Below are 22934 nucleotides of genomic sequence, written 5' to 3'. Positions count from 1 at the left end.
CATTTTTAAATATTTGCAACTTGCAGCTCAAATCTCAACATAAATTACACGTTTTGTGGTGAATTAGAAATTCTTCATAACGGTTGAAAAAAATTTGAATTTATCAGTAAACTTTGTGCTGACTTTGGACAAGTACAAATTTTATTTTCTTTGAAGAAATTAATTAAAAGTTGTATTAAAACCATAATAGTGTGAAAATTAATATAACTAATAGTTGTGAATCGATAAAAAGCTTCAAAAGTTTCAAAAATAGTTTCAAAAGTCTCGAAAGAAAAGTTTTGAATTATTAATGTGAAAAAAATCGACGCCAATTTAATATATTCATTTTGCGGCTTAAATCAGCTACCTAAAAGTGCAAATAGTTGACAAAAGGATATAATTCACAAACCGTCAAAGGAATAACACATGAATTTTTGCTGAAATTCAGTAAATAAAGTGAAAAATTGTATTTAATTTTGAACGCCATTTCGTCATTAATTTTATTCAGTATTGAAGTATATTCGTACTTAATGAAATTTTAAGAACGTTCAAAACATTTTGTTCGATAAGAATAAGACTAAATAATTAAAAACCACAAAAACAAGAGTAAAGTTGATCATAAAATAATTTAAAGAAAATAACCTTAAAAGCAGTGAAAAATGGAAAGAGGAAGATTTAATAACAGAGGAAATTTCTCAAGAGGAGGCCGGTAAGTTATCAAAATCATCGCTATCAATGTTATGTATTAATTATGAACAATTTTTGCAGTGGACGTGGCAGTGGAATGATGAGAGGAGGTGGTTTCTCGAATGGTCCAATGTCAGGTAATTAATTCATCTAATTTGCATATAAATTCTTTTTGGGAGAATCTTGCAATTTGTCTGGATCAGTTTACTTCAGAAACAGAAAATTTCAGTATACAGATTCATTTGCTGATAGAATAATAATTTAAAACAGCTTAAATTGAATTGCAAATTCAACGGTTTTTTGGAATTTAAAAATTATGATTTTTACGGATAAATGAAGTTTTGAATTTTAAAAATTCGTTATTATTTATTCTAAAAGGCTATTAAATATGTTTCTATTAATAACATTTAAATTTTTAAAAATGCTGTTTTATGTTGTAACTAAAGGAAAATAATCAAACTCGTTTTAAGAAGATAAATTCTAGAACAATCTTTCTAATGATATTTTTTGGATGGTTTAGGAAGAGGAGGAATGATGAGAGGTCGTGGTGGTCCAAGAGGTGGTCCTGGACGATTTGGCGGACAAATGCAAGGAAATAGAGGTGCACCAAGAGGCCGTCGTGGTGGTTTTATGAATCAAGGATCAGGAAATTCAGATTATTTCCAAAATAATCAACAACAACAACAACAGAATGACAATGTTGTAACAGCACAGCCAGAGCCAGAAAAACCAACAACTCCAGTTGCTCCAGTTACAACACAAAGCGGAAATAATGTTCAAGTTGTCACAACTGGATCTTTGCCTCAATCGCAGCAACAATCAGCTCCACAAAGCTCTGTACCTTCATCACAGCCACAACAACAGCAGCAATCTGGACCTTCACCTGTACAGCAATCGATGAATAACAATAACAATTCGTCAATGCCACCATCAAGTCGAGGATTTAGAGGCAGCAGAGGATTTTCTAGAGGTTCATTTTCACGTGGGGGAAGAGGCAGTAGCTTTGGTCAAAGTGGAATGATGCCAAGACAGCAATTCGATACACGTCAACCATCTAATTTGACACCTGCATTACCTCCAAATTCAGGACCTCCTAAAATGTCTCGATATGATCAGCCAATGCAGCCACCAAAAAGAGGACGTTATGACAGCGGACCATACATGGGAAGCAGAAATGTCCAACAGAATCAACCACCATCTTCAATGCCTCCTCACCAAAGTTCATATAATATGCCACCGTAAGTGTAACAATCAAGTACATTAAACACAATTTTATTATGCATTTCTCAATTTTTATTTTAGACATGGCCCACCAAGTTATCAAGATCAAACACAGTATATGGATCAATATCAACAGCATGGTAGTGGATATAACAGTAATATGCAATCTCAAAGTGGATATGCAACTAATGGAGGATCTTACAATCAATCTTACGGATCACAGAATTCGCAAATGAGTTATGGTCAAGAATATGATCATAATGCTGGATATCAGGATTATAGGTAAAAACAAGTTTTGTTGGTTTTTTTTTTGGAATTTTTTTAACTCATATTATCATAAATTTAGTGGTACATCGTCATACGATACTCGTTACACAAATTACTCGCAAGATTATCGTCAACAATCATATGGAACTGATGGATATGGTGGACAAGTTTCACAAGATTCTTCGTACAATCAGTACGACACATCGAGATCTGGATATGGAAATTATGGTATAAAAACTATTTTTTAATTTTGGAATTATAATCTTTAACGGTTAATTTATTTTCTTCAATAGATTCATATTCTCAAGGTTACAACAATCAGTCTGGATACTACTAAACAATTTGAATGATAATAAGTGAGTGTCTGAGAAATTTCTTTTCTTATATTTTTATTGACACATACTAGATTTTAAGAATAATGTCCGATAAAATTATCCATACAAAAAAAGAAAATAGCATAAAGTTAAGTAAACTTAATTGTAAGAAGATATTTGAAATTTTGAGCAAGAATTATTAAATTAGTTAAATGTTCTGATCTATGAATGAAAAATAAGTTTACATTTAGTTTTATTACAAAATTTAAAACAAAAAATATGAAAAATTCGTCTTGAATGTAAAGAAATAGGAATATGATGATTATAATGAAAGAAATGACTAAAACAATTTATTTTCAATGAAATCAAATATTTGACAAAGTAAATAATCTGATAAATTTACGTTTTATTCTGCCGACATACATTTTGTGAAGATATTTGAGTATATATTCTGACATTTCCCAAACTAAAAAAAAAAGTATATGAAGACGGCTAACGAATTTGATATTCGAGAAATTTTTAATTTACTGACGATTTACGATAGCAATTTAAACAAAACAAAAAAATACAATCTAATTTTAAAGGATTCTTCAGTACACATGGTAAAGAATATCCAAAAATCATATTAGTACATACATATAAATTTCCATTAAATATTGAAGATCAATAAATAACTTTTTTTTTATCTTTTGCATTAATGTAGACTTTAATCATAATAATAGAAACAGTAAACATAATAAAATTATTATAACGTATTCAAAAAAACAAATTAACACTCTGTGGAAATTCTACCTATTTTATTATTGATGAATTTTAAAAGTGTGAGAAGATTTAAAGATGAAACAAAGCTAAAATTATTATTATTATTATTATTTGATTATCATTTAAATCGTTAACAGTGAATTTTTAATCAGTGGATTATACATCGTCTGAAAATTTGATATAATGGGCATCTTTGATTAAATATGAATATGATTTGCTAGATAGAAGTGCTGACATTTAAGAAATTGATAGATTTATTCATATTAAAAGATGCCTTAAATTTAAAATTAGTATCAACTCCTGTCCGTTTTGAATGGACAATGCATGACTGAGGTCCTCTGAACAATAGCTTTCCAACTATGTAAATTAGTTGCATAATAGAGAAAAATAACTGCTCTAAGGAATCTTATAAAAATTGATGAACAGTTAAATAAGCCAAATGGTTACACGAAAAAATTCAAATCTTAAAATCAGCTATAAAACTAGAGAAATAGTTTTCATTAATTTTATTAGCATTAGCTAACTAATTGCGGACATGCTTGAAAAATATTTGCAAAAAAATTATTGCTGAGCCTCGAAGTAGACTCGAATTTAAAATGGATTTTTGTCGACTAGATTTGACTTTTCCATATAAAATTCGAATCTACTTCGAGCTCTGGAATTGATGATTAGGATTTTTAAATAAAAGGATTGAAATCGTGTTATTGATAAAAGCAATTACAGAATATCATCGATGCTAAAAGTTCGATCGAGGATACCTCAGTAAATGAAAGACATTTTAAAAGTGATCATATTTAATTAATGCTAAGGAAAAGCTACAATTTTATTAAAAGGAATCGATACAAAATTTAAGAAAACTGCCAAAGTTTACAGTCAATAATTGAGTATACGAAGATTTTGACATACCCAAAAAAATCTGTAAAATCACGACGCAGTTATTTTGTTTATCTAAAGTGCAAAAATCCACAAGAAATGTCTATAATTTAATAACTAAACAATTTCTTTTCCAACAGCGAAGAAGAATTTACATACAAGCATGTATTCCTGTATTATAAAAAAAAAGTTATATATAGTTGATGATCTCTTATAGCACAGCAACAGATAATGAAGATGATTGAAAAAAAAACATCTGCAAAAAAACTTAAATTGATGGAAAAGTGACACTCATTCTTGGAAACAGAAGAATTTGAAAAACTTTTAATATAAAACATACAAAAAATTTAAAAATTAAATAAATTTATTTGCAGCTTACCGATAAGTTTTTTGTCCGAAAAAGAGACAATTCATGAATCGCATCGATGAGGAATGTGAGAGAGAAAATTTATTTAAAGTTTCTTTGAATTCTATTAAAGAAGAGCAATTCAAAGATTCTTTGTGATGAATAAATAGCAAAAAAAAAAAAAATAAGAATAAGAATTGAATATGACACAAAGACATGAAAATAATCAGTGAAAAATAACATGAAGACACACAAAAAAATATATGAGGAATAATTATCAAAGTAATGTGAAATGAGTGCAATTTTTAATTCACATGTTCAAATATTGTCAATTCCTTGAAACAGACAAAATAATTAATGAGACATGAATTGCTAAAGAAAAAATATTAAGATGCTGAGGTGTTACTATATACCTAGTTTTATATGAAAAATGGCGAATTGAAAATTTTGTGAAAAAAGGCTTAATTCGATAGAACTGAACATTTGAAAGTATACCTGAAGTATAACCTTGACATTAAGTCAGGCTTCAACATTTCTTTATGCTAAATTTTCCGAGAAGGTATTTAAAGTAGGGTATGATCATAAATCTACTGCACAGGATATCCAACATTCGTACCTTCACTAGTTTGAGTGTTAAGGCAATATATCTAGTCTTAGGATTGATTCTCTCCTCAACTTTTCTTTCAAAAATACGAGTATTAATCCCTATGCTCACAACGTCTGAATTTAAATTATTTGTTTTCGACTGAATAAATAGCCGCAAATAAATTCTTACTTTATATAAAAATAAACAATTTTGATCAAAGTAGGCTTTATTTATTACATATTTTTGCTTGCTTTTCTGCTTGAAAAAAGTTTAAAATATTGGAAAATCCAGTCAGTAAATTGATAAAAAAAATGGTTCTGAAAATGTAATACAGCAGACATAAATGATCAGTCAGTCAGTCTTCAACCATAAAAAAGAAATGAAAATTTCAAAAAAAAAATAAAAGAAATTAAAGTCACCAAGATTTTTAATAAAAAGTCAGTCAACAAAAAGACGTCAATTAATGAGATTAAAAATTGAACAAAAATTATCAATCAACAAGATTACTAATAATCAGTCATCAAGCAACAAGCTTGAAAAAGGAACATCAAAATTTATGAATCAGAAAGGTAATAAACAAACATTTTATATTATTAAAAATAAAGAAAAAAAACATTAAATTATTATAAATAGTAAGTAAATTTTTAATTAATTTAAAGTCAATTTAGTTTGTGGAACTATATATTGATGTATTATTTCTTTTAAGTTTTTTTAAATGCATTATTATTCTATTATGTTTAAAATATTTTATTTTATTCAAACAAAAAACTATGAATCTAAATGAAAATATTTAATTAAATGATTCTAAATTCAAGAAAAATTAAAATCACTTTATAAACATTACGACGTACTTAACAAAAGTTATGAAATTATTTAATGCTAAAGATCTATTTATTTCACAAAATCAAAGGTAACCAAGACTTCCTATATAATTTGAAATCCATTTTAAACATTATTTTAAAATAAACATCTGTTTAGTGTGACATAAATCATGTTTAGTCTACAGAACTAAGGTTTTTAAATAAATGCAATCTGTTCAATACAAAAGATGCATGTCTAATGCAGCCTGAAGCCAGTCTTAAGCTTCAAAATGACAATAAAACAGCAAAAAGGATTCTTAAGAAAATAAAATTTGAAAATAACGAACAAAATTTATTTAAAAGTTATGCTTTAAAATAATTTTTTGATTGTGTTAGTTTATAATCATCAAAAAATGCTAACACAATTAAAAAAATGCTTTATTTTCACCTTTTATCAAAGTGTTAGTAATTTTTATTTAAAAAAATAACGACTTTTGCTGTAAAAACACAAATAACTTGGTATTGGTAAAAATATTCAAAATTATAATAACCGTTGAAATACATTAAATTTTCTAAAACATAAAAAAAAATAAATGATCATGAAATATTTTTGGCCGTAAACTGAAGTAAAGCATTAGAAATAACAAAAAAGAAAAGAAAATTGAACTTGAAGAAGATGAAGAACAAAACCTGTAGTCAAATAAAACATTTCTCTTCCAACTGCCGTTCTGTAACATGAGTCACACACAAAGTATATAATTTTTGTGTGCTTCCCAATAAAATTCTAAGCATTCATTCAATGAAAATAAAAGTACACATTTTTAAATAATAATAAGATGAAGAATACGAATAGAAACAGAAAGAATGCCGTTCCAAAAAAGAAATGAGAAAGATTCAAGTACGAACAATATTGAAGCAAAGGAAATTTCAAAAGACTTTAATGCTCTACGCACGCATTACAGAAAGTATAAGTGATGAATATCGTGAATTGATGAAATAGCTTTATATGTGATGAAGCATAAATGGTTTTTAAATCTATATATTTTGGAGAATCTGTGAGAATTCAAGGAAGCATCAAGTTTTGGTCATAAAATTTATAACTTATCTGATATTCGATATGGCGCTGTATTATGAATGAAGAGATCCAATATCATTAACTATTATCATGCACAGAAATCAATCAAATTTTTATCGATAAATTCGAATTTAATGAGTTTCAAATGATTTATGAACTTAGAGAGACTTATTGCTACATATTTTGAAATTCTAGGTTATACTGAAAGCTAAAAATATTTAAGGATATCCAATGAAAATGATCTGATTTCCTTTAAAAATAGATTTTTTAAATTCCGGCAATATTTTAAATATTTAACTTTATAAAGGCATAACTGCAATACTAAAAAAACTTTTAAAAAAAAGAACTGCCAATTTAAAATTTTTGATCAATTTAAGAAAGCATAAATATTGAAAAAATTCAACCTTTAAAACTCGAGTCGAGTCGTAAAACATGATGAACCCCAATCATGATCAGTTTTTCTAGAATTTATTATATACATAGCAATATCCTTACTATGTTTGTGATGAATGAACATTTTTTTTTTACCTAAGAAGTTCTTTAGTTCCTCATTCCTTTTCCCATTTCTTAGTTACAATTACTAATTTTTTGTCTTTTTTTCTTCCCCCCAAAACAACACAAAAAAATAATTTAGGTAACTGTATGCGTGTAGGCAACAAACTGTGATAGAGCAGCTGGCTGTGATGAACAACATAATTGCATGGATGTAATTGATCTTACATATCCAAAAAGAATATATTTATTTTTTACATTATGCTGACTGAACTTAAAAGACTGAAATAAATGATTATTTAAAGAATAGAAAAAAGAAGCAGCTTGTCTTATTTTTTTCTTGAGATTACATGTCATTTTTATTGTAATTTTTTTTTATTTATAAAAGAGTGGCGAAAAGAATATTTTGTTTGTAAAAAAAATTATTTCATGTTGGCTTTAAAGAGAGTTGATTCATTTTTTTTGGACGCTTAGTTCTCGTCTATTTCTTTTCTTTACACATTTTTTTTTCTTTTGTGGTATTGGCTTGGAAAGTTTTTCTTTTCTTCCTTAAAAATATGTGAGCTTTGTTGGATGCTGTAAGGTTTTGTTGAGAATGAACTGAAGAGTTTGTAAATTTTTTTTTTCGAGGAATGTTTTGACATAAATTTTAGATTTTTTTTCGTTATTAATTTTTGTATTTTTCATCAAGAGAGAAAGAGTTAAACTAGGTTATTAGAGACATTGACAATTCTTCTTTTGTTGATATATCATCGAGTAAACGACTATATGAATATGTTTAATCATCATTCTTTTAAATTAAGCAAAAAAAAAAAAGTTGTGTTAACTACTTAAAGTTTGAGAAACAAAAAAGAAATGTTTTCCTAAATTCTTAAACCGAGTTTTTAAAATTAAGTTTTTCTTGAACTTTTTTGATGTCAACATATTTTTTTCATTTTCTTTAAATTTATCATAAATAAAAAATACTAAATTATTTTTAAGTGTGTATTTAAGTATAAACTGAATTATCGTATGATTTACTTGCTTAAAAAAACTGAATGTCGTTTTAAGTATCTCTTCGCTGTATTCAATAATTTATGCTGTAGCTTCTTGCTCTGTAACAGTTGGCTCTGCCACAGTTTTTTCGGCTGCCTTTTCTTCTGCCTCCTCGTTCTTTTCAGCATCTTCTGTTTTGGATTTCTTTTCTGGAATTACTTCCTCAGTTTTTTCTTCCACTTTTCGCTTTAACGACTCTTCGACGACTGGAAATTTTTTAATGTCTCAATTAACATATAATTTAATTAATAGTTTTTTTTTATTACTCACCAACTACTTCAGGTGCTGGTTCTTCGGCACTAACTACTTCAGCTTCGCCATTACCATTTTCAACTGGAGGAAGTTCTTCTTTTTTTTCTGTAACTTCAGTTTCGGTCTTTTCTGGTTCAGGTTGTTTTGTTTCTTCTTCGGCTGCTGCTTCTGCGGGAGCTTTAACTTCCTCAACGGTTTCTATAGGAACTAGAGGTGCGTTTACTTCCTCTACAACCTTCTCAACTTCCTTAACTTCACTATATATATTCAACAAAAAAAAGGGTAAAAGAAGATATGAGAAAAAAATATTAATGTTAATGCACTCGTCGTCTTGCTTGCTTAATCGTTTTAACATTTCAAATTTACTTTTATCTGTATTAAACAGAAATACAGAAAAAAAAAAGTCCAAACGACCCGTACAATTTTCCATTCCATTCAGCGAATTTTAAATTTTTAAATAGAATTGAAATAAGAATATAGGAATGAAAAATGTGGAAATAAAAAATGCCGAAAAGGTAAGATACAATGTATATGTACTAGAGTATATTATATGCATGGCTTGTATATAATAGAATATATGTAAAGAACGCAACCGAAGCATTTTATACTAACTGTAATTGTTCTACTTGCTTGCTTGCTTGAGAGAAAATGCTAACCACACACAGAAATAAGTTTTCGCATTTTATATACTTGTTGTATATACAGAAAATGTATATATATCGAATGAGAAAAGAGGAATTTTCATTTGAAGAAAGAGCGATATGTATGTGTATTAATAAATGGCAAAGAGATGAAATAATATCCGTTATATAGGAGTTCTATTGTTGTATTAACCGACGAAGATGAAGAAAAAAAAGACATGTGTATGTATGTATATATAATACATGTATATAAATTGAATGTGAAAAAAAATGACGCTACTCAATAGCGCCAAAAATAACGACAATTTTACCGATAAATAAGAACATTTTCTTTTCGGCTTTAATTACAATCTTTTTTCCATTCCATTATCTATTTAATTAAGCACTTTTTATCACTGAATTAATACTATTTATTGCATTTTTCACTAAATGAAAAAATGCGTCAGCCATTTCCATTTTCAAGTGAAAAAATTTTTCTAAGTCATTTTTTGACACTTTTTCACAATTTATTCACTTAATTCCATACTAATTCGATACTTACGGTGCTTCAGTTGTGACTGGATCCATTTTTTAAGTTTAATTAATTAAGATTTTTCAAATTACAATTTTTTAAGTGCTTAACACGCGTTTTTCACGATGTGTATCGTTTGAAGAGTTTTTGTCAAATGAACGATGTTCAGTCTCTGAGAGCCAAATGCGATATTCGGCATTTACTCAATTTCGAATTTTCGAACGAACAACAGAATCCGAAATCGAAATTCAAAATCCTTTTAACCGTTAATTCTGAAGCGTTTTTTTAATGTTTCACAATTTCATGAAGGTACCTACTTCACAGCACACTTATTTAGATTTATATTTAAAATTGCGGAAAATGAAGCATCGTTGAATGCTTATATTAATTTATAGTTATAGATTGTAGACTATAATTTCATATGAAGTGTAAAACTCTTAGCTAATTCCGTTTTCGGTAGAGCCCAACATTAAAAATAAATGCAATACATAATGAGGTATTGAGTATGCACACAGAGAAGGAATCTCTTTAATTGGCATAATAGAACTTTGTCATCAACTATCTTAATTAGAGGAGGAAAAAGAAAGAAAATAAAGCACAATTAATTAATCTGTGCTTTACTCACACTCATTATATAATAATAACGTTTGAGTAACAGAGAAAAGTTATTACATAGAACAGTACATACTCATGTACACATTTTCACTAGGGCACACAATAAATAAATACTGAAAAGAACTTGTGTGAATCTTCTTCATTCAAATGATTAATGCATGCACAATAAACACAACATATAAGAGAGCATAGAATAAATATGTTCGCGCACTTATATGTATGTACTACCTTCATGCAGTCATTGAAAATTTAGACCATTATTCTGGAATAAAAACATTATTTCTTACATAATACTTTCTTTTTTGTATTTATTGAACCGAGTATAGTCGTTGCATCATAATGAAAAGTATCCTGTCAGTAAATTCCTCATGATTATGCAGTACTAGAGTAATTATATTCTTTTAATTACAGCAATTGTCCTTTAATATGTTACCTAACATCCCAACGAACTTCAATGACACATATATGTAGTAATAGATTATTAAATGAAAAGCGTACGAAAAGGGAAAAGTCGGTGGAAATTCGTTTCGTCTACCTGCTCATTAATAGGGTTTTATATTAATAAAGACTCATCAATTTTCCACTAAACTGCACTCTGATTACATACATAGAAAGATGATGTCGTGTACTTGGCTTACTTGCCTCGGAACAAGAACATTCTTTTTTTTTAGTAAATACTTATTCAAATGAAGTTCACATAATCATATCATGTATACATGGTCATTGAAAAGGAAATATATATATGTACATAAATTTGTTTTTTACTACGTGTAGGTATGTAAATATATCTATATGCAGCGTCGTTAAATTCTTTTTGATTCTCAAAATGATAACGGATGCTGAGAAGAGATAGAAAGAGAGTCAGAGAGAGATGGGGAGGCAGGCAATGAATGAGTTAGTGTGAGGGTTTGAGCTCAAAAGCTATTTATCTATCCTGCCTGAGTTTCTCGTACTTAATGACTGTAGAATCAATAGTAGGCAACCTGTTTTGTGTCACGGCATAACTTACCCTTAGAAAAATTTGAAGAGGAATTTTGTCCGTTAAAAAAAGCTTTGAAAAAAGCTCACAATTCAAATCTTTGTTTACAATATGAAATTTTACTTTTTTTTTCAAAATTGAACCTTACTGGACATAACTGTTTGTCACTTTAATGATCTTTTGTTAGTATATAGCTCAAAGTTATGTGCTCAACATGATATGACCTTGTAAAATATCCAGAAAGTACTTAAATTTGCAATCTTCTAATAGGCATATTTAATGTACTAGAATAAAGAATTTCAAATTTGTACTAGAATAAGGAAAACCGTTAGATTTCTAAGAATGAACTTTTCCTACTGGTGACACTAGAATAAGTATGTGTGGCGATGAGATATCAAACTTTCAAGAAATGGGGAGAAATAAAAAGATTTTGGTTTATTTATTTATTTATATCATATTATATTTTACATAAAAGCTTTCTCATTATTAATTTACATTATATTTTTCTTCATTTTTTTTTTCATTTCTTTAATTTAGATGTAAAAGATTTTGAATTTTACTTTTTTTATTTCTTTTTTTTTTAAATATTTTTCCTTATAATTTTTTTTTCACAAATATACTCAAAAAGTGATTTAGTACGAATCACTTTGAGAAGTGTGACGGGGATTTATTTCTCGATTGAGGTGAATTATTGGGTCAAACAACATAAAATTTTATGAAAATTAATTTATCTATACCTTTAGTATCATCATATATCAAAAAAACTCATATCACCTCAATACTTTTTTTTCATTTCATTTTAAATTGAAAATTATAAAAACATATGAATAAAAGTGCCTAACAATAATATGTAGTAATCATTAATTAATGAAACAAAATAATAAAACCTCATAAACAGTCATCATTGTTTCCTTTTTTTCATAAATCTTTTTTTTTTTTTTTTGATGAAAATGAAATATTTTTTTTTCTTTATTACGGTATTGCTTATTCATTTAATAGTATTTTTTTTTTCTTCAAACTTTTTTTGTTTAAATCCTCTTTTTTTTATTAGAAAAATGCAGTCGAGTGCAGGAGCAGCGATAGAATTCGTTAGTTAACACATACATATTCTATGCTGTGAAGGAAAACATTTTCTTTTTTTATCATAAATTTTTAAAAAAGGAAAAAAATAAAATTAAAATTGCAACTAACGATGGATGTTAAACATCTCTCATTATATTCTTTTTTTTTTTTGTTTAGCGCATCTTCCAATGAATAAGCAGCTATGTGTTACACATTGTCCACACATTGTTAAAACTTTCTTTTTAAGTTGATCCCTTTTATCATGTAAAATTGGTAATGAATTTAATGAATTACCAACGATTTTAAAAAATTTAAATTTTAACGATTTTCAAAAGTTTGAACTTATTTTAGTACAAAGTGTGGTGAATATTTATTTTGAACTTTTGAAGTTCGTTAATCTTAATTTAGATTTCATATTATAGAAGGCTCATGAGAATAACATTTCTAATAATAAATCGAGAAACTCGAGCGTTTCTCTACATAAATAATCACTCTAGCTTTATTTCTCAATTAATTAGATAGAGAAGAGATGAGAAAAATATGTTTCACCACTGAACGTTGTACTAAAACTTTTTTATTCAAAAATCATTAAAATTTAAATTATTAAAAACCGGTAAATTTTTTATTTTGAAACAATTATTAATTTATGGCAAATGGTTCAAAATTTTGTTAATTTTCTCAAGAGTCAAAACTTTTTTTAGGAACAGGAAAAGCCTCTTTGGTTGAAACACATGAAGATCGTGATATGCAATAACTGAATGATGTTTCAACATGTTAGTTAAAGTCATTCTGTTGACTATCAGGATATAAATGTAAATGTTTACTGATAATTGCAATGGAAAATGCGCCCTTAATTTTCTTTACGAGTAATGACTTTTTTATCTTGTTTCTATTTACTTGAGGGACTTAAGGAAAATGAAAAGCTCACTTGAATTACATTATATTCATCATTATTAATATTATTATTATTTTTTTTTTATTATTTTTTTTACTGAAACGACATCGACACACTCGCCTGTAAATTTTGATGTTTTCTCTCAATGAACAATAAAAAAAATTATAAGATAAGGTGTAGACTACTGATACAGATGATTTTTTTTATACTTCTTTTTCGAGAAAAATATGTATGTTATGGGTATGTATGAATATTTTTTTTTCTTCTTTTTCTTAATGATCTATTTTTACTCCAAAAAACTTTTTGAGGATATAAAAACAAACTATATATAATATATATGTATGTTGTTTCCCACCTATATGACTTTAATTTTTTTTTATAAAAAATTCACATTTTCAGATTCTTTTATTTTATTTTTTTACTTTTTTTTATTTTCGGAGAAAAAAACTTTATTTTTTTTTTGTTTAAATTTAATTTAATTAAATTCACGGAAACGAGCGACATTATTTAAAACTTTTCAATAATTTTTTTTTTTCATCTTGTTTTAGTTTTTAATAATTCAAAAGCATTAACAATTATGACAGCAATCTTTTACTTTTTTTGTTTCTTCAGGGGAGTTTTTTGCATGTTAATTACGACGACAAAAGAGAGAGGACGATTCTTAAGGAATTTTTTTTACCATTACACATTTTTCATTTATTATTTTATATTTTGTCTCAGAGGGAAACTATGTGGTGGGAAGAAAATTTTGGATGGAAAATTTTCCACTGAATCTCATTTCTTGTTGTTTAGTAGAAGAGCAAATGTATTATTGGTTGGACTAGGTAGGGTCCCTTGTCTGATCAATTGATTCGAGTTCGTTCAAAAATGACTACAAATTGATTTTGTTCGTTAAAAAAAAGCTCAAAATTCAAATTTTTTGGTCTTTGTTTACAAAATTCAAAATAAATTTCCTTATTTGCAAATTTTAGTCTTTTCACGCACAGTTGCTTGTCAAATAACTGTTCTCTTGCAAGCTAACAGTTCAAAGTTATGATATTACTATGCTAATAACTTGAATTTGTAACAGAAATACTGAAATTAACAAAAATTCAATGTACTAAAATGAAAAATAAATCAAATTTTGTACTAAAATCAGAAAAAAGCTCTCGAGATTTCTTTATTTTGGACTTGAGGTGAAAGCACAAAGTCAACTTCAGAGTTCGTGTCACTGGATAGAAAACATCATCTACTTGACGTCATTTTTGTACGATCCCATAAAGGTGAAAGATTCTAAAGAAGCTCGATATTATTGTATTTTTTTGTCGGACATGAACCTTTGACTGAATGTAGACGGAAATTATTAATTTCTATGGTAATGTCTGTCTCACCACAGAAGAAAATTCCTCCCACCAAGCAACATTCCCCCTGATATTCTTTTCTTTTTTCTTTTTGTGTGTGACATGATAGCAGAGCCGGCACTTTCATATTACATAGACGCAGCTGCCTTTGGCATAAATAAATGTATCATTTGATAAACAGACTTAGATGCCTATTCCCTTAATATGGCAAGAATTTTCTTTGTTTTTCCTCAATGAAATGTGTGTGTATGTGTGTGTTTTGTTTTTTTTAAAGCTTTTTTTTACTTATCATCTTTATTATGGAAGCACCGACTCTGGTCGAACGTATTTAATTTTTATTTTACTTCTCAAAAATAAAAAGAATGTATGTTATTTCCTTTACTTGTTTCTTTTTTACTCTACGAGCAAATTGCTAATGAATCGGGGACTGACTTGTTTTATCATAATAAATACATAATTTAAAATATTGATTTCAAACATTAAAATAGATATTTTGTATACTACATCTATCATAGATTATTTTTTACTCTTTTTTTTTGCTCAATATAGATTTTTCTCATCTTGTTTTTTTTTTCGAATGAATTAAATATTCTTTTTTTTCTTCACTTAAAATAAAAATTGTGTATTTTTTTGTGTATGTGTGTGTGTGTATGTATGTATGTATCATTGTATTTTTTGTTTCAAAAAAAAAAAGTTTCATAGTTATATTAAATTTCTTACTCTGTTTCCTCTTATTATTTATCATTATCGTCATCATCGTTCTTGTGACTTGACTGTTTGTTCGGCGCAAAAAATATTTTTTTATTTTCTTTTTTATTTTGATAATAATTTTATTATTTTTTTTTTATTATTATTTACCTGCCTGTCTGCTTTCCAATGCATTGCATTTTCTCTATCTCTCTCTTTGATTTAAAATTCTGCAAATTCTTTTGCACACTTTTCCGTGCTCGAAATTCGAAGTGCTTCTTCCTCATAGTCATCAAAGTTACTAGTATCACCGGGTCCTTTGCAGCGAGGAATAAATGGTGCTTCAATTTTCTTTTGGAATATGGCAATCCAATCTGTTGAGGCGAACCACTTGTGATTCTTAATGTCGTTAACACCAGCTTTTAAATTTCCATAGCGTTTTGTTAGATCTACTTGGAGCAAATATTTGAGTAAATCTTTCAAGTCTGATCCAAAGTGTGATGGAAATCTAACTTTTCCCGATACAATTTTCTCATAAATTTGAATAGGTTGGTCTGCAAAGAACGGAGGATATCCTGCTGCCATTTCGTACACTAATACACCTAATGCCCACCAGTCGACGGCCTTATTATAGCCCTTGCTTAGAATTATTTCTCTGTATATATGAAAAATGAATCATGAGAAGAAGAAATAAGGAATATAAATAAGCAAGTATATACATATGACATGTACCATAATATAATATGAATGAATGAAATAAATAATCGAAAATTTAATAATAACTTCTTCTACTTCTTCTTTTTCTTTTTTTTCTATCCCAACCTCATCATCATCATCAGCATCTACCTTCTCACTTTTCTCAATATTAATATAAATATATTTTTATTCTTTTTTAAATTAAAAATAATGTCAGCAAAATGTCAACATGGTTAAACGTTTAAAGCGCATAATTAACTCGTGTTTGTATGTGATTTATGTGACTTGCGATGCTGAGAACAAACTCAGCAAAATAGAAAACAAAATTTACACTTTTCTATAAAAATTTTGTTTTGGGGTTTTGTACAAATGACGTCCTAAATTAACAATTTAAAAACAAACAAAATTGATTTCTTAAGAATTTACTGTTTTTTGAATCTTCTTAACCCCTTTCACCTTATGACGTCATTTGCAAGTTGAAACTTTTGGGGGTTTCAAAAATGATGTGCAGTAATTTTGTCAAATTATTCTGTTTTAGTACACAACTTAATACTTATTTTAGTACAAATTTGAAATGAGAAATCTAATAATTCCTTCATATTTAAGTACTTTCTAGACATTTTACAAGGTCATATCGTGATAAACACATTACTTGGTGCTGTATACTAACAAAATATCACTCGAATGACAAAAAAATTTCTTTAGGAAGTCTCAATTTTGAAAAACAAAAAAATTTCATATTGTAAACAAAGATTTGAGCTTTTTTTGAAAGCTTTTTAATGAACAAAAGTGCTCCTCAAAGTTGTAAGCTCTCTCAAAATTTAGGATTAATTCATAAATTATGTCACTTTTTAGAGGGTCGGCAACTATATTACACATCATTTATAAACGACCCCATAAGTGGAAAACTCTTCAAATATTGTTCTAGCTTTAAAAACTTTAAATTAATCAATAAACTTTGATGCTCCAAATGACAAGCAAGCACTGTATTTGTTCCCTGTATTACGAAAAAATTTCCATTACTTTTTTTTTCTTTGTTGAAATTTATTTATTTTTAAAACTTCTATTTTCTCCATTAAAATAAAAGCTTTTCTGTATACGAATTACTGTATAGCTATTTGCAATTCACTTTTTTTAAGCATTCATATATCATAAACTAACAAACTCAATAGTTTAAATCATCTGAATGAGAAAAGTTTCAAATGGAAGCGATGAACTTTTGTTCTCTTGATGTGCTTATTAATAAAATTTAATATCGCGGATTTCCCCTCAAGTTTCTACTTTAATTTATTGTTTATGCAAGAATTCCAAGTCTAAATTTGCCAAAAAAATTTGATCCTTTTGAAGAATGATAGAAAAAAAAAACAAATTATGTAATTTAAAGTACATCTATCTCAATTTAATCACACCGTGATAATTGTAACTTATCGCCATAGTTGTTGTTTGAGAAAAAGTTTGTGGATATATACGTAATAGCATAAAATTATAGAGACTTATTTGAACTTAGTTCTCTGTACTGTATAGTCAATGAGATAGATAAGATATAAAGGCTACCAGCCTAGCTGGTCAAAATGATATTTTGCGCAAATAAAAAAAAATTTTGTTTTGAGAATATGAGAGGCAGGTAGTAAGGAGGAGATGATGAAGAAGAAGAAGAAGAAGTCAGAGTATGTGTAATGAGAATTAAAAAAAAAATAAGAAAGAAATTCTTACGGTGCCAAGTATTCTGGAGTTCCACACAAAGTCCAGGTGCGACCTTTAACTCTCTTTGCGAATCCAAAATCTGTTACCTTTAAGTAACCTTGAGAGTCTATTAACAAATTTTCGGGCTTTAAATCACGATATATTAAATCTAAATAATGAAGATATTCAAATGCAAGAACGATTTGGGCAGCGTAAAATCGCGAGTGTGGCTCCGAGAAGCGTCCAACTTTGCGTAAGTGTGAAAACATTTCACCTCCTGGAACATATTCCAGCACCATATATAAATTAGAATTATCTTTGAAGTGATACTTCAAGCTGACCAAAAATGGAAATGAAATTGCTTGTAAAATCCTTTTTTCATTTAATGTATGTTCCACTTGTTTTAATTTGACCACTTTTTGTTTATCCAATATTTTCATCGCGAAATAATCCTTAGTGGGTTTATGTTGAACAATCATTACGCGACCAAAACTACCCGTTCCCAAAGTTTTTATACGATCAAAGTCGTCAAGTGCCGCAGTATTGGTTGGATTTCTCTTCCATTTGTCCTCGAAATCTTCTTTGGCCTGCTCAAGGAACTCTTTGACGCTTTCTGCAGCATCGACTTTCCGATTAGCTGATGTTGCGTTGTTTCCCATTTTTTATAATTTTTTTTTTTTTTTATTTTATTTTTTATTTCACGATACTATTTGATGTTGATCCAGATGATGACAATCGAAATGATTTTTTTTTAATTATATTATTATTACTACTACTTAATTCTTATTATAAGGTTGACTTGGAGGAGTTGCAGTAGAAGATGAGAAGATCTTATCAGAAGATGTTAATAAATTTAAATCAGAATTACTACTGTCCCTCTCTGTGTCCAGGCTGAATACTACTCAAAATTACACTCTTAAAATGTTGTACTAATTTCTTTGACTTTTTTTTTTTCTTTTTTTCTTTTCTTTCGTTTCCTTTCACACAATCAATATTTTAAATAAAAAAAATTTTATGTGGATATTTTTACGAAAATAAATTTTTCAATATTTTCCACTCGTCTCCTTCTCTCGCACGATGCTCTTTCGACTCTTCAAACTCTTTAATCGCGTGTATCACCCGCACACAAAGCTATTAAACACAATTTGGGCCCATTTTTTAATGATTATGATGTCTAATTTTAAATTTTTCACAATTTTTTTCTTCTGAGAGAATTTTTTCTCCTTTTTAAAATAAGATGTCCGATGTCGAGTTGCCCGAACGACAGGTGATAGTGCGGGGTATACTTTTTGTAGAGCTGCACTGACTTGTGGTGAAATTTGAGTTTTGTGGTGAATTTCACTTTTCTCCTAATTTTATCCAATTTATTGAGATTTACTTGAGTCTCTTATCCTTTCCACATACTCTTACTATAATTATGAGGATGATGTTTTCCAGAAAGTTCCACTCTTGTGTCATTTTTAATGAATTTTTTAAAAAGTAAAATTAATTTCAATGCTAACAAGTTTAACAATTTTTTTAAATTTCAAAATATTATACAATTTATTTTGCAACTTTTTCTCAAAACATATTAAAGAAATTTTGAATTCTTATAAGAATACAAGAGAGATGCAATAATAACTATAATAAATGGTTATTTAAAGGTATTTTTCCATTTCACCATTCCAGTCACGTGTTACAATTTTCTTAATTTTAACGAATTTTTCAAATTATAAATTTTTATTTAGTATTCTCAACATTGCAAAATATTGTCAAAAAGTAATTGGTGGTCAAAGAGTTAACAATACGGTCATAAATAAAGCAAATTATAGCTTAATCAACAATCAAATAATATCTTTAATTGTGTAACGGTCTTTTTAAGAAAATTTAAATCAAGTATTTTGAAAAATAATTTTCCGCACTGAACGAACTTGTTTTTTTTTCTACATTTTGCTCCTTGTGAATTTAATTAACTAAATATGAGTTTAAGACCTCAAAGAATAGTTTTTGATGAAGTTTGGGGATGTCTGCGACAAACAGTAGAGAAAGTATTGAAGTTAAACAGCGTGCGACGGGATGATTGGAATTCTAGCTTTACGTGAGTTTTCTTTTCACTTTTTTTTTTTTCTTTTCTTTATTATATTGTGATGATTTTCAATTTTCTCAAAAATTAATAAGATTTTTCCATCTGAAGATATTTATTTACTAATGTTAATTTATTCTTTACAGCGATGTTTATTCGATTTGCGTTGCGTTTCCAGATCCCTTGGCTGATAGACTGTATTCTGAGACGAAATTATTTTTGGAAAATCATGTCAAATCACAACTAGATGAATTTAATTGCTACATGAATGATATGAATGACAGTGAAAGTGGAGAGAATCAGTTATTGCACAAGTATTACAGCGCATGGAAAAATTACAGCCAAGGACTTGAATATTTAAACTATTTATATTTGTAAGTGAAAATTGCGTGTCAATTGTTCTTTGTCCTTATTTCCCTTATTGTATTCCCTATATATTCATTTATTTCTTGTGTATATACATTTTGCGTCAATTAGAAGTTCATCAGTTCATCATATACTTTGTATTTATTTTTAGATACCTAAATCAACAACACATTAAGAAACAAAAAGTGTCGGAAGCTGAAATTTTATATGGCAATGGTACAACTCCGCTCACCATCTCTCAGGAACAGATGGAAATAGGAGAGTTAGGTCTTGACATTTGGCGATTGCTTATGATACAGAATTTAGGTGATATTCTTGTAAAGCAAATCTTACAAGGCATCGAACGTGATCGCACTGATAATAGTTTAACGTCCAAAGATATAGCAACAATTCACGGAGTCATCCACAGCTTCGTGATGGTTCAAGACTATAAAAAGAAAGGCAATTTACAATTGTATGAAAGTCTCTTTGAGGGAAAAATGTTAGAAGCTAGTGGCAACTATTTCACATCTCAAGCATCTAAACTCTTACAAAACTGCTCTGTTAGTCAATATATGCAGGAAGTTATTCGAATTCTCGATGAGGAGAATATTCGCGCACATAAATTTTTTCACATTAGTTCCATTCAAAAGCTTAAAAAGGAATGTGAAGATAGAATGATTACTGACCATAAGAACTTTTTGTATTCGGAATGCAAGGAAATGGTCAGCACCGATAAGCGCGATGATTTAAGAAATTTATATATTTTATTGAAACCAATTGTTGATGGACCCAAGGAACTTATTCAGATTTTGTTGGAACAAATTAAAAATGAAGGTGCTGAATCAATAATGAATTTAAAAGGAGAAAATGTAAGTAGCTCAGTTTTCATGTCCTGTTTTTCAAGCTTTAATTTTATTTATCATCCATAGATTCATATTCAATTTGTTGAAAATATGCTTCAAGTACATCAAAAGTATGAAAATCTCATCGTAGAAACATTTAAGAATGACCCACTTTTCCTTAGCGCATTAGATAAGGCCTGTGCCAGTGTTATTAATTCAAAATTAAGCGATGGCAAAACTACATGTCGCAGTGCTGAGCTCGTAAGTCATTACATTTTATTGCCTATTATTTAAGGAACGTACTAAATTTGTTTTAATATAATCGTTTGTTTTATTGCGCTTTATAGGTCGCAAAGTATTGTGACAATTTATTAAAGAAATCAAAGTCAACGGAATGTGAAATTGAAACGAAATTGTCGAAGAGCATAACCATATTCAAATACATAGAAGATAAGGATGTCTATCAAAAGTTCTACAGTAGAATGCTAGCTAAACGGTAAGGCATAATTTTCTTACATAATATGACATACAAAAACTATAATGTTGATATTTTAGACTTATTCATGACCAATCCGTCAATATGGAATTAGAAGAAGTTATGATAAACAAGTTAAAGCAAGCATGTGGATATGAGTTTACAAATAAATTACATCGCATGTACACTGATATAGGAATTAGCATGGACTTGAATAATAAATTTAATCAACATTTAAAGAATTTAAATGACGAACTAAGCATTAACTTATCAATCAAAGTGCTTCAAGCTGGCGCTTGGCCATTGGGTCCTCAAACAAACATAACATTTGCTGTGCCACAAGAATTTGAACAGCCTATTCGCAAATTTGAAGCCTTTTACAACACAAGCTTTAGTGGACGAAAGTTGTCATGGCTTCATCATCTTTGTGCCGGTGAATTGAAAGTGTCTTTAGCCAAAAAATCTTATTTGATTACGATGCAAACATATCAAATGGCTATGCTTCTGTTGTTTGAAAATTGTGATACAATGACCTGTAAGGAAGTTCGCGATGTCCTTCAATTAAATAACGACAACTTCCAAAAACATTTACAATCACTCATTGATCAGAAGCTCCTTCTTCTTGATACAGAGGTAAGCTTTTCTTGGATTCAGGTGCTCATACTAGATCTGTAACTAACGGATGTTTTACAATTTACAGAAAATCGAAGATTCATCCGTACTATCTCTTAACTTAGAATTCACTAATAAACGCACAAAATTCAAAATAACAGCTTCAATGCAGAAGGAATCTCCACAGCAAGAGGTAAAATGCTCATTCAATAAGCTAATTGGAATATTAAATATGTCAATAATAATAATGATAATAATTTGTAGATCGAGCAAACAATAACTCAAGTTGACGAGGATCGTAAATTATATTTACAGGCAGCTATAGTAAGGATAATGAAAGCACGCAAGGTCCTCAAACACAATGCTCTCATTCAAGAGGTAAAAACGCATTAAAAGCTTAAAGCTTTTATTTAATTGACTAATTTATTGTTTGTTTTTAGATTCTCTCTCAATCAAAAGTATGTTTTGCGCCAAGCATACCGATGATAAAGAAGTGTATTGAATCATTGATTGATAAACAATATATAGAACGTACTGCAAACTCAAGTGATGAATATAGTTATGTTGCTTAAAAAATTTACAAGATTTATCGTTATTTCTTTTTTAAAAAGCTCTTGGAACATTAAAATTTATGAAATATTTTTTTTTTCTATTTGTTAATTCCTTTTTTAATAACTCCATGATGTGAGCGTATTTTTGCCGTGTCGATTGTTAAATTGAAATAAACTATCACATATTGTGAGGAATGAAGAACATAGAAGATGTCTTTTTGAGAAATAACTGTATGATATTGGAAC

At 28.4% G+C, this 22934-nt stretch overlaps 4 protein-coding genes across 4 annotated transcripts; 2 read left to right on the top strand and 2 right to left on the bottom strand.

The window, feature by feature from the left end:
- Window positions 1–125: 125 nt before the first annotated feature.
- LOC139087131 (heterogeneous nuclear ribonucleoprotein U-like protein 1) lies at window positions 126–7721 on the top strand. The gene is made up of 7 exons (XM_070635848.1): window positions 126–688; window positions 748–803; window positions 1187–1904; window positions 1969–2169; window positions 2234–2382; window positions 2448–2510; window positions 7545–7721. Exons 1-6 carry the CDS (start codon window positions 639–641, stop codon window positions 2489–2491), a joined length of 1218 nt encoding a protein of 405 aa, XP_070491949.1. The 5' UTR covers window positions 126–638; the 3' UTR covers window positions 2492–2510; window positions 7545–7721.
- A 5-nt stretch (window positions 7722–7726) lies between these two features.
- On the bottom strand, window positions 7727–10029 carry Df31 (Decondensation factor 31). The gene is made up of 3 exons (XM_070635847.1): window positions 9872–10029; window positions 8708–8946; window positions 7727–8643 (listed from the first exon to the last, which is right to left on the bottom strand). The coding sequence occupies exons 1-3, from the start codon at window positions 9895–9897 to the stop codon at window positions 8477–8479; spliced, it is 432 nt and encodes a 143-aa protein (XP_070491948.1). The 5' UTR covers window positions 9898–10029; the 3' UTR covers window positions 7727–8476.
- Window positions 10030–14513: 4484 nt separating this feature from the next.
- Window positions 14514–19069, bottom strand: Pka-C1 (Protein kinase, cAMP-dependent, catalytic subunit 1). The gene is made up of 2 exons (XM_070635846.1): window positions 17829–19069; window positions 14514–16074 (listed from the first exon to the last, which is right to left on the bottom strand). The coding sequence occupies exons 1-2, from the start codon at window positions 18455–18457 to the stop codon at window positions 15642–15644; spliced, it is 1062 nt and encodes a 353-aa protein (XP_070491947.1). The 5' UTR covers window positions 18458–19069; the 3' UTR covers window positions 14514–15641.
- Window positions 19070–19645: 576 nt separating this feature from the next.
- On the top strand, window positions 19646–22897 carry Cul2 (cullin 2). The gene is made up of 9 exons (XM_070635845.1): window positions 19646–19875; window positions 20007–20234; window positions 20378–21077; window positions 21138–21311; window positions 21398–21546; window positions 21606–22158; window positions 22226–22330; window positions 22402–22515; window positions 22578–22897. The coding sequence occupies exons 1-9, from the start codon at window positions 19757–19759 to the stop codon at window positions 22707–22709; spliced, it is 2274 nt and encodes a 757-aa protein (XP_070491946.1). The 5' UTR covers window positions 19646–19756; the 3' UTR covers window positions 22710–22897.
- The last annotated feature ends 37 nt before the right edge of the window (window positions 22898–22934 follow it).

Source organism: Chironomus tepperi, unplaced genomic scaffold (assembly GCF_022539635.2).
Source record: "Chironomus tepperi strain 1889 unplaced genomic scaffold, CSIRO-AGI_Ctep_v1 contig_100, whole genome shotgun sequence".
NCBI classification, from domain to species: Eukaryota; Metazoa; Arthropoda; class Insecta; order Diptera; family Chironomidae; genus Chironomus; species Chironomus tepperi.
Note: the sequence above shows the minus strand (reverse complement) of the source record. Positions and strands in the feature narration are given on the sequence as shown.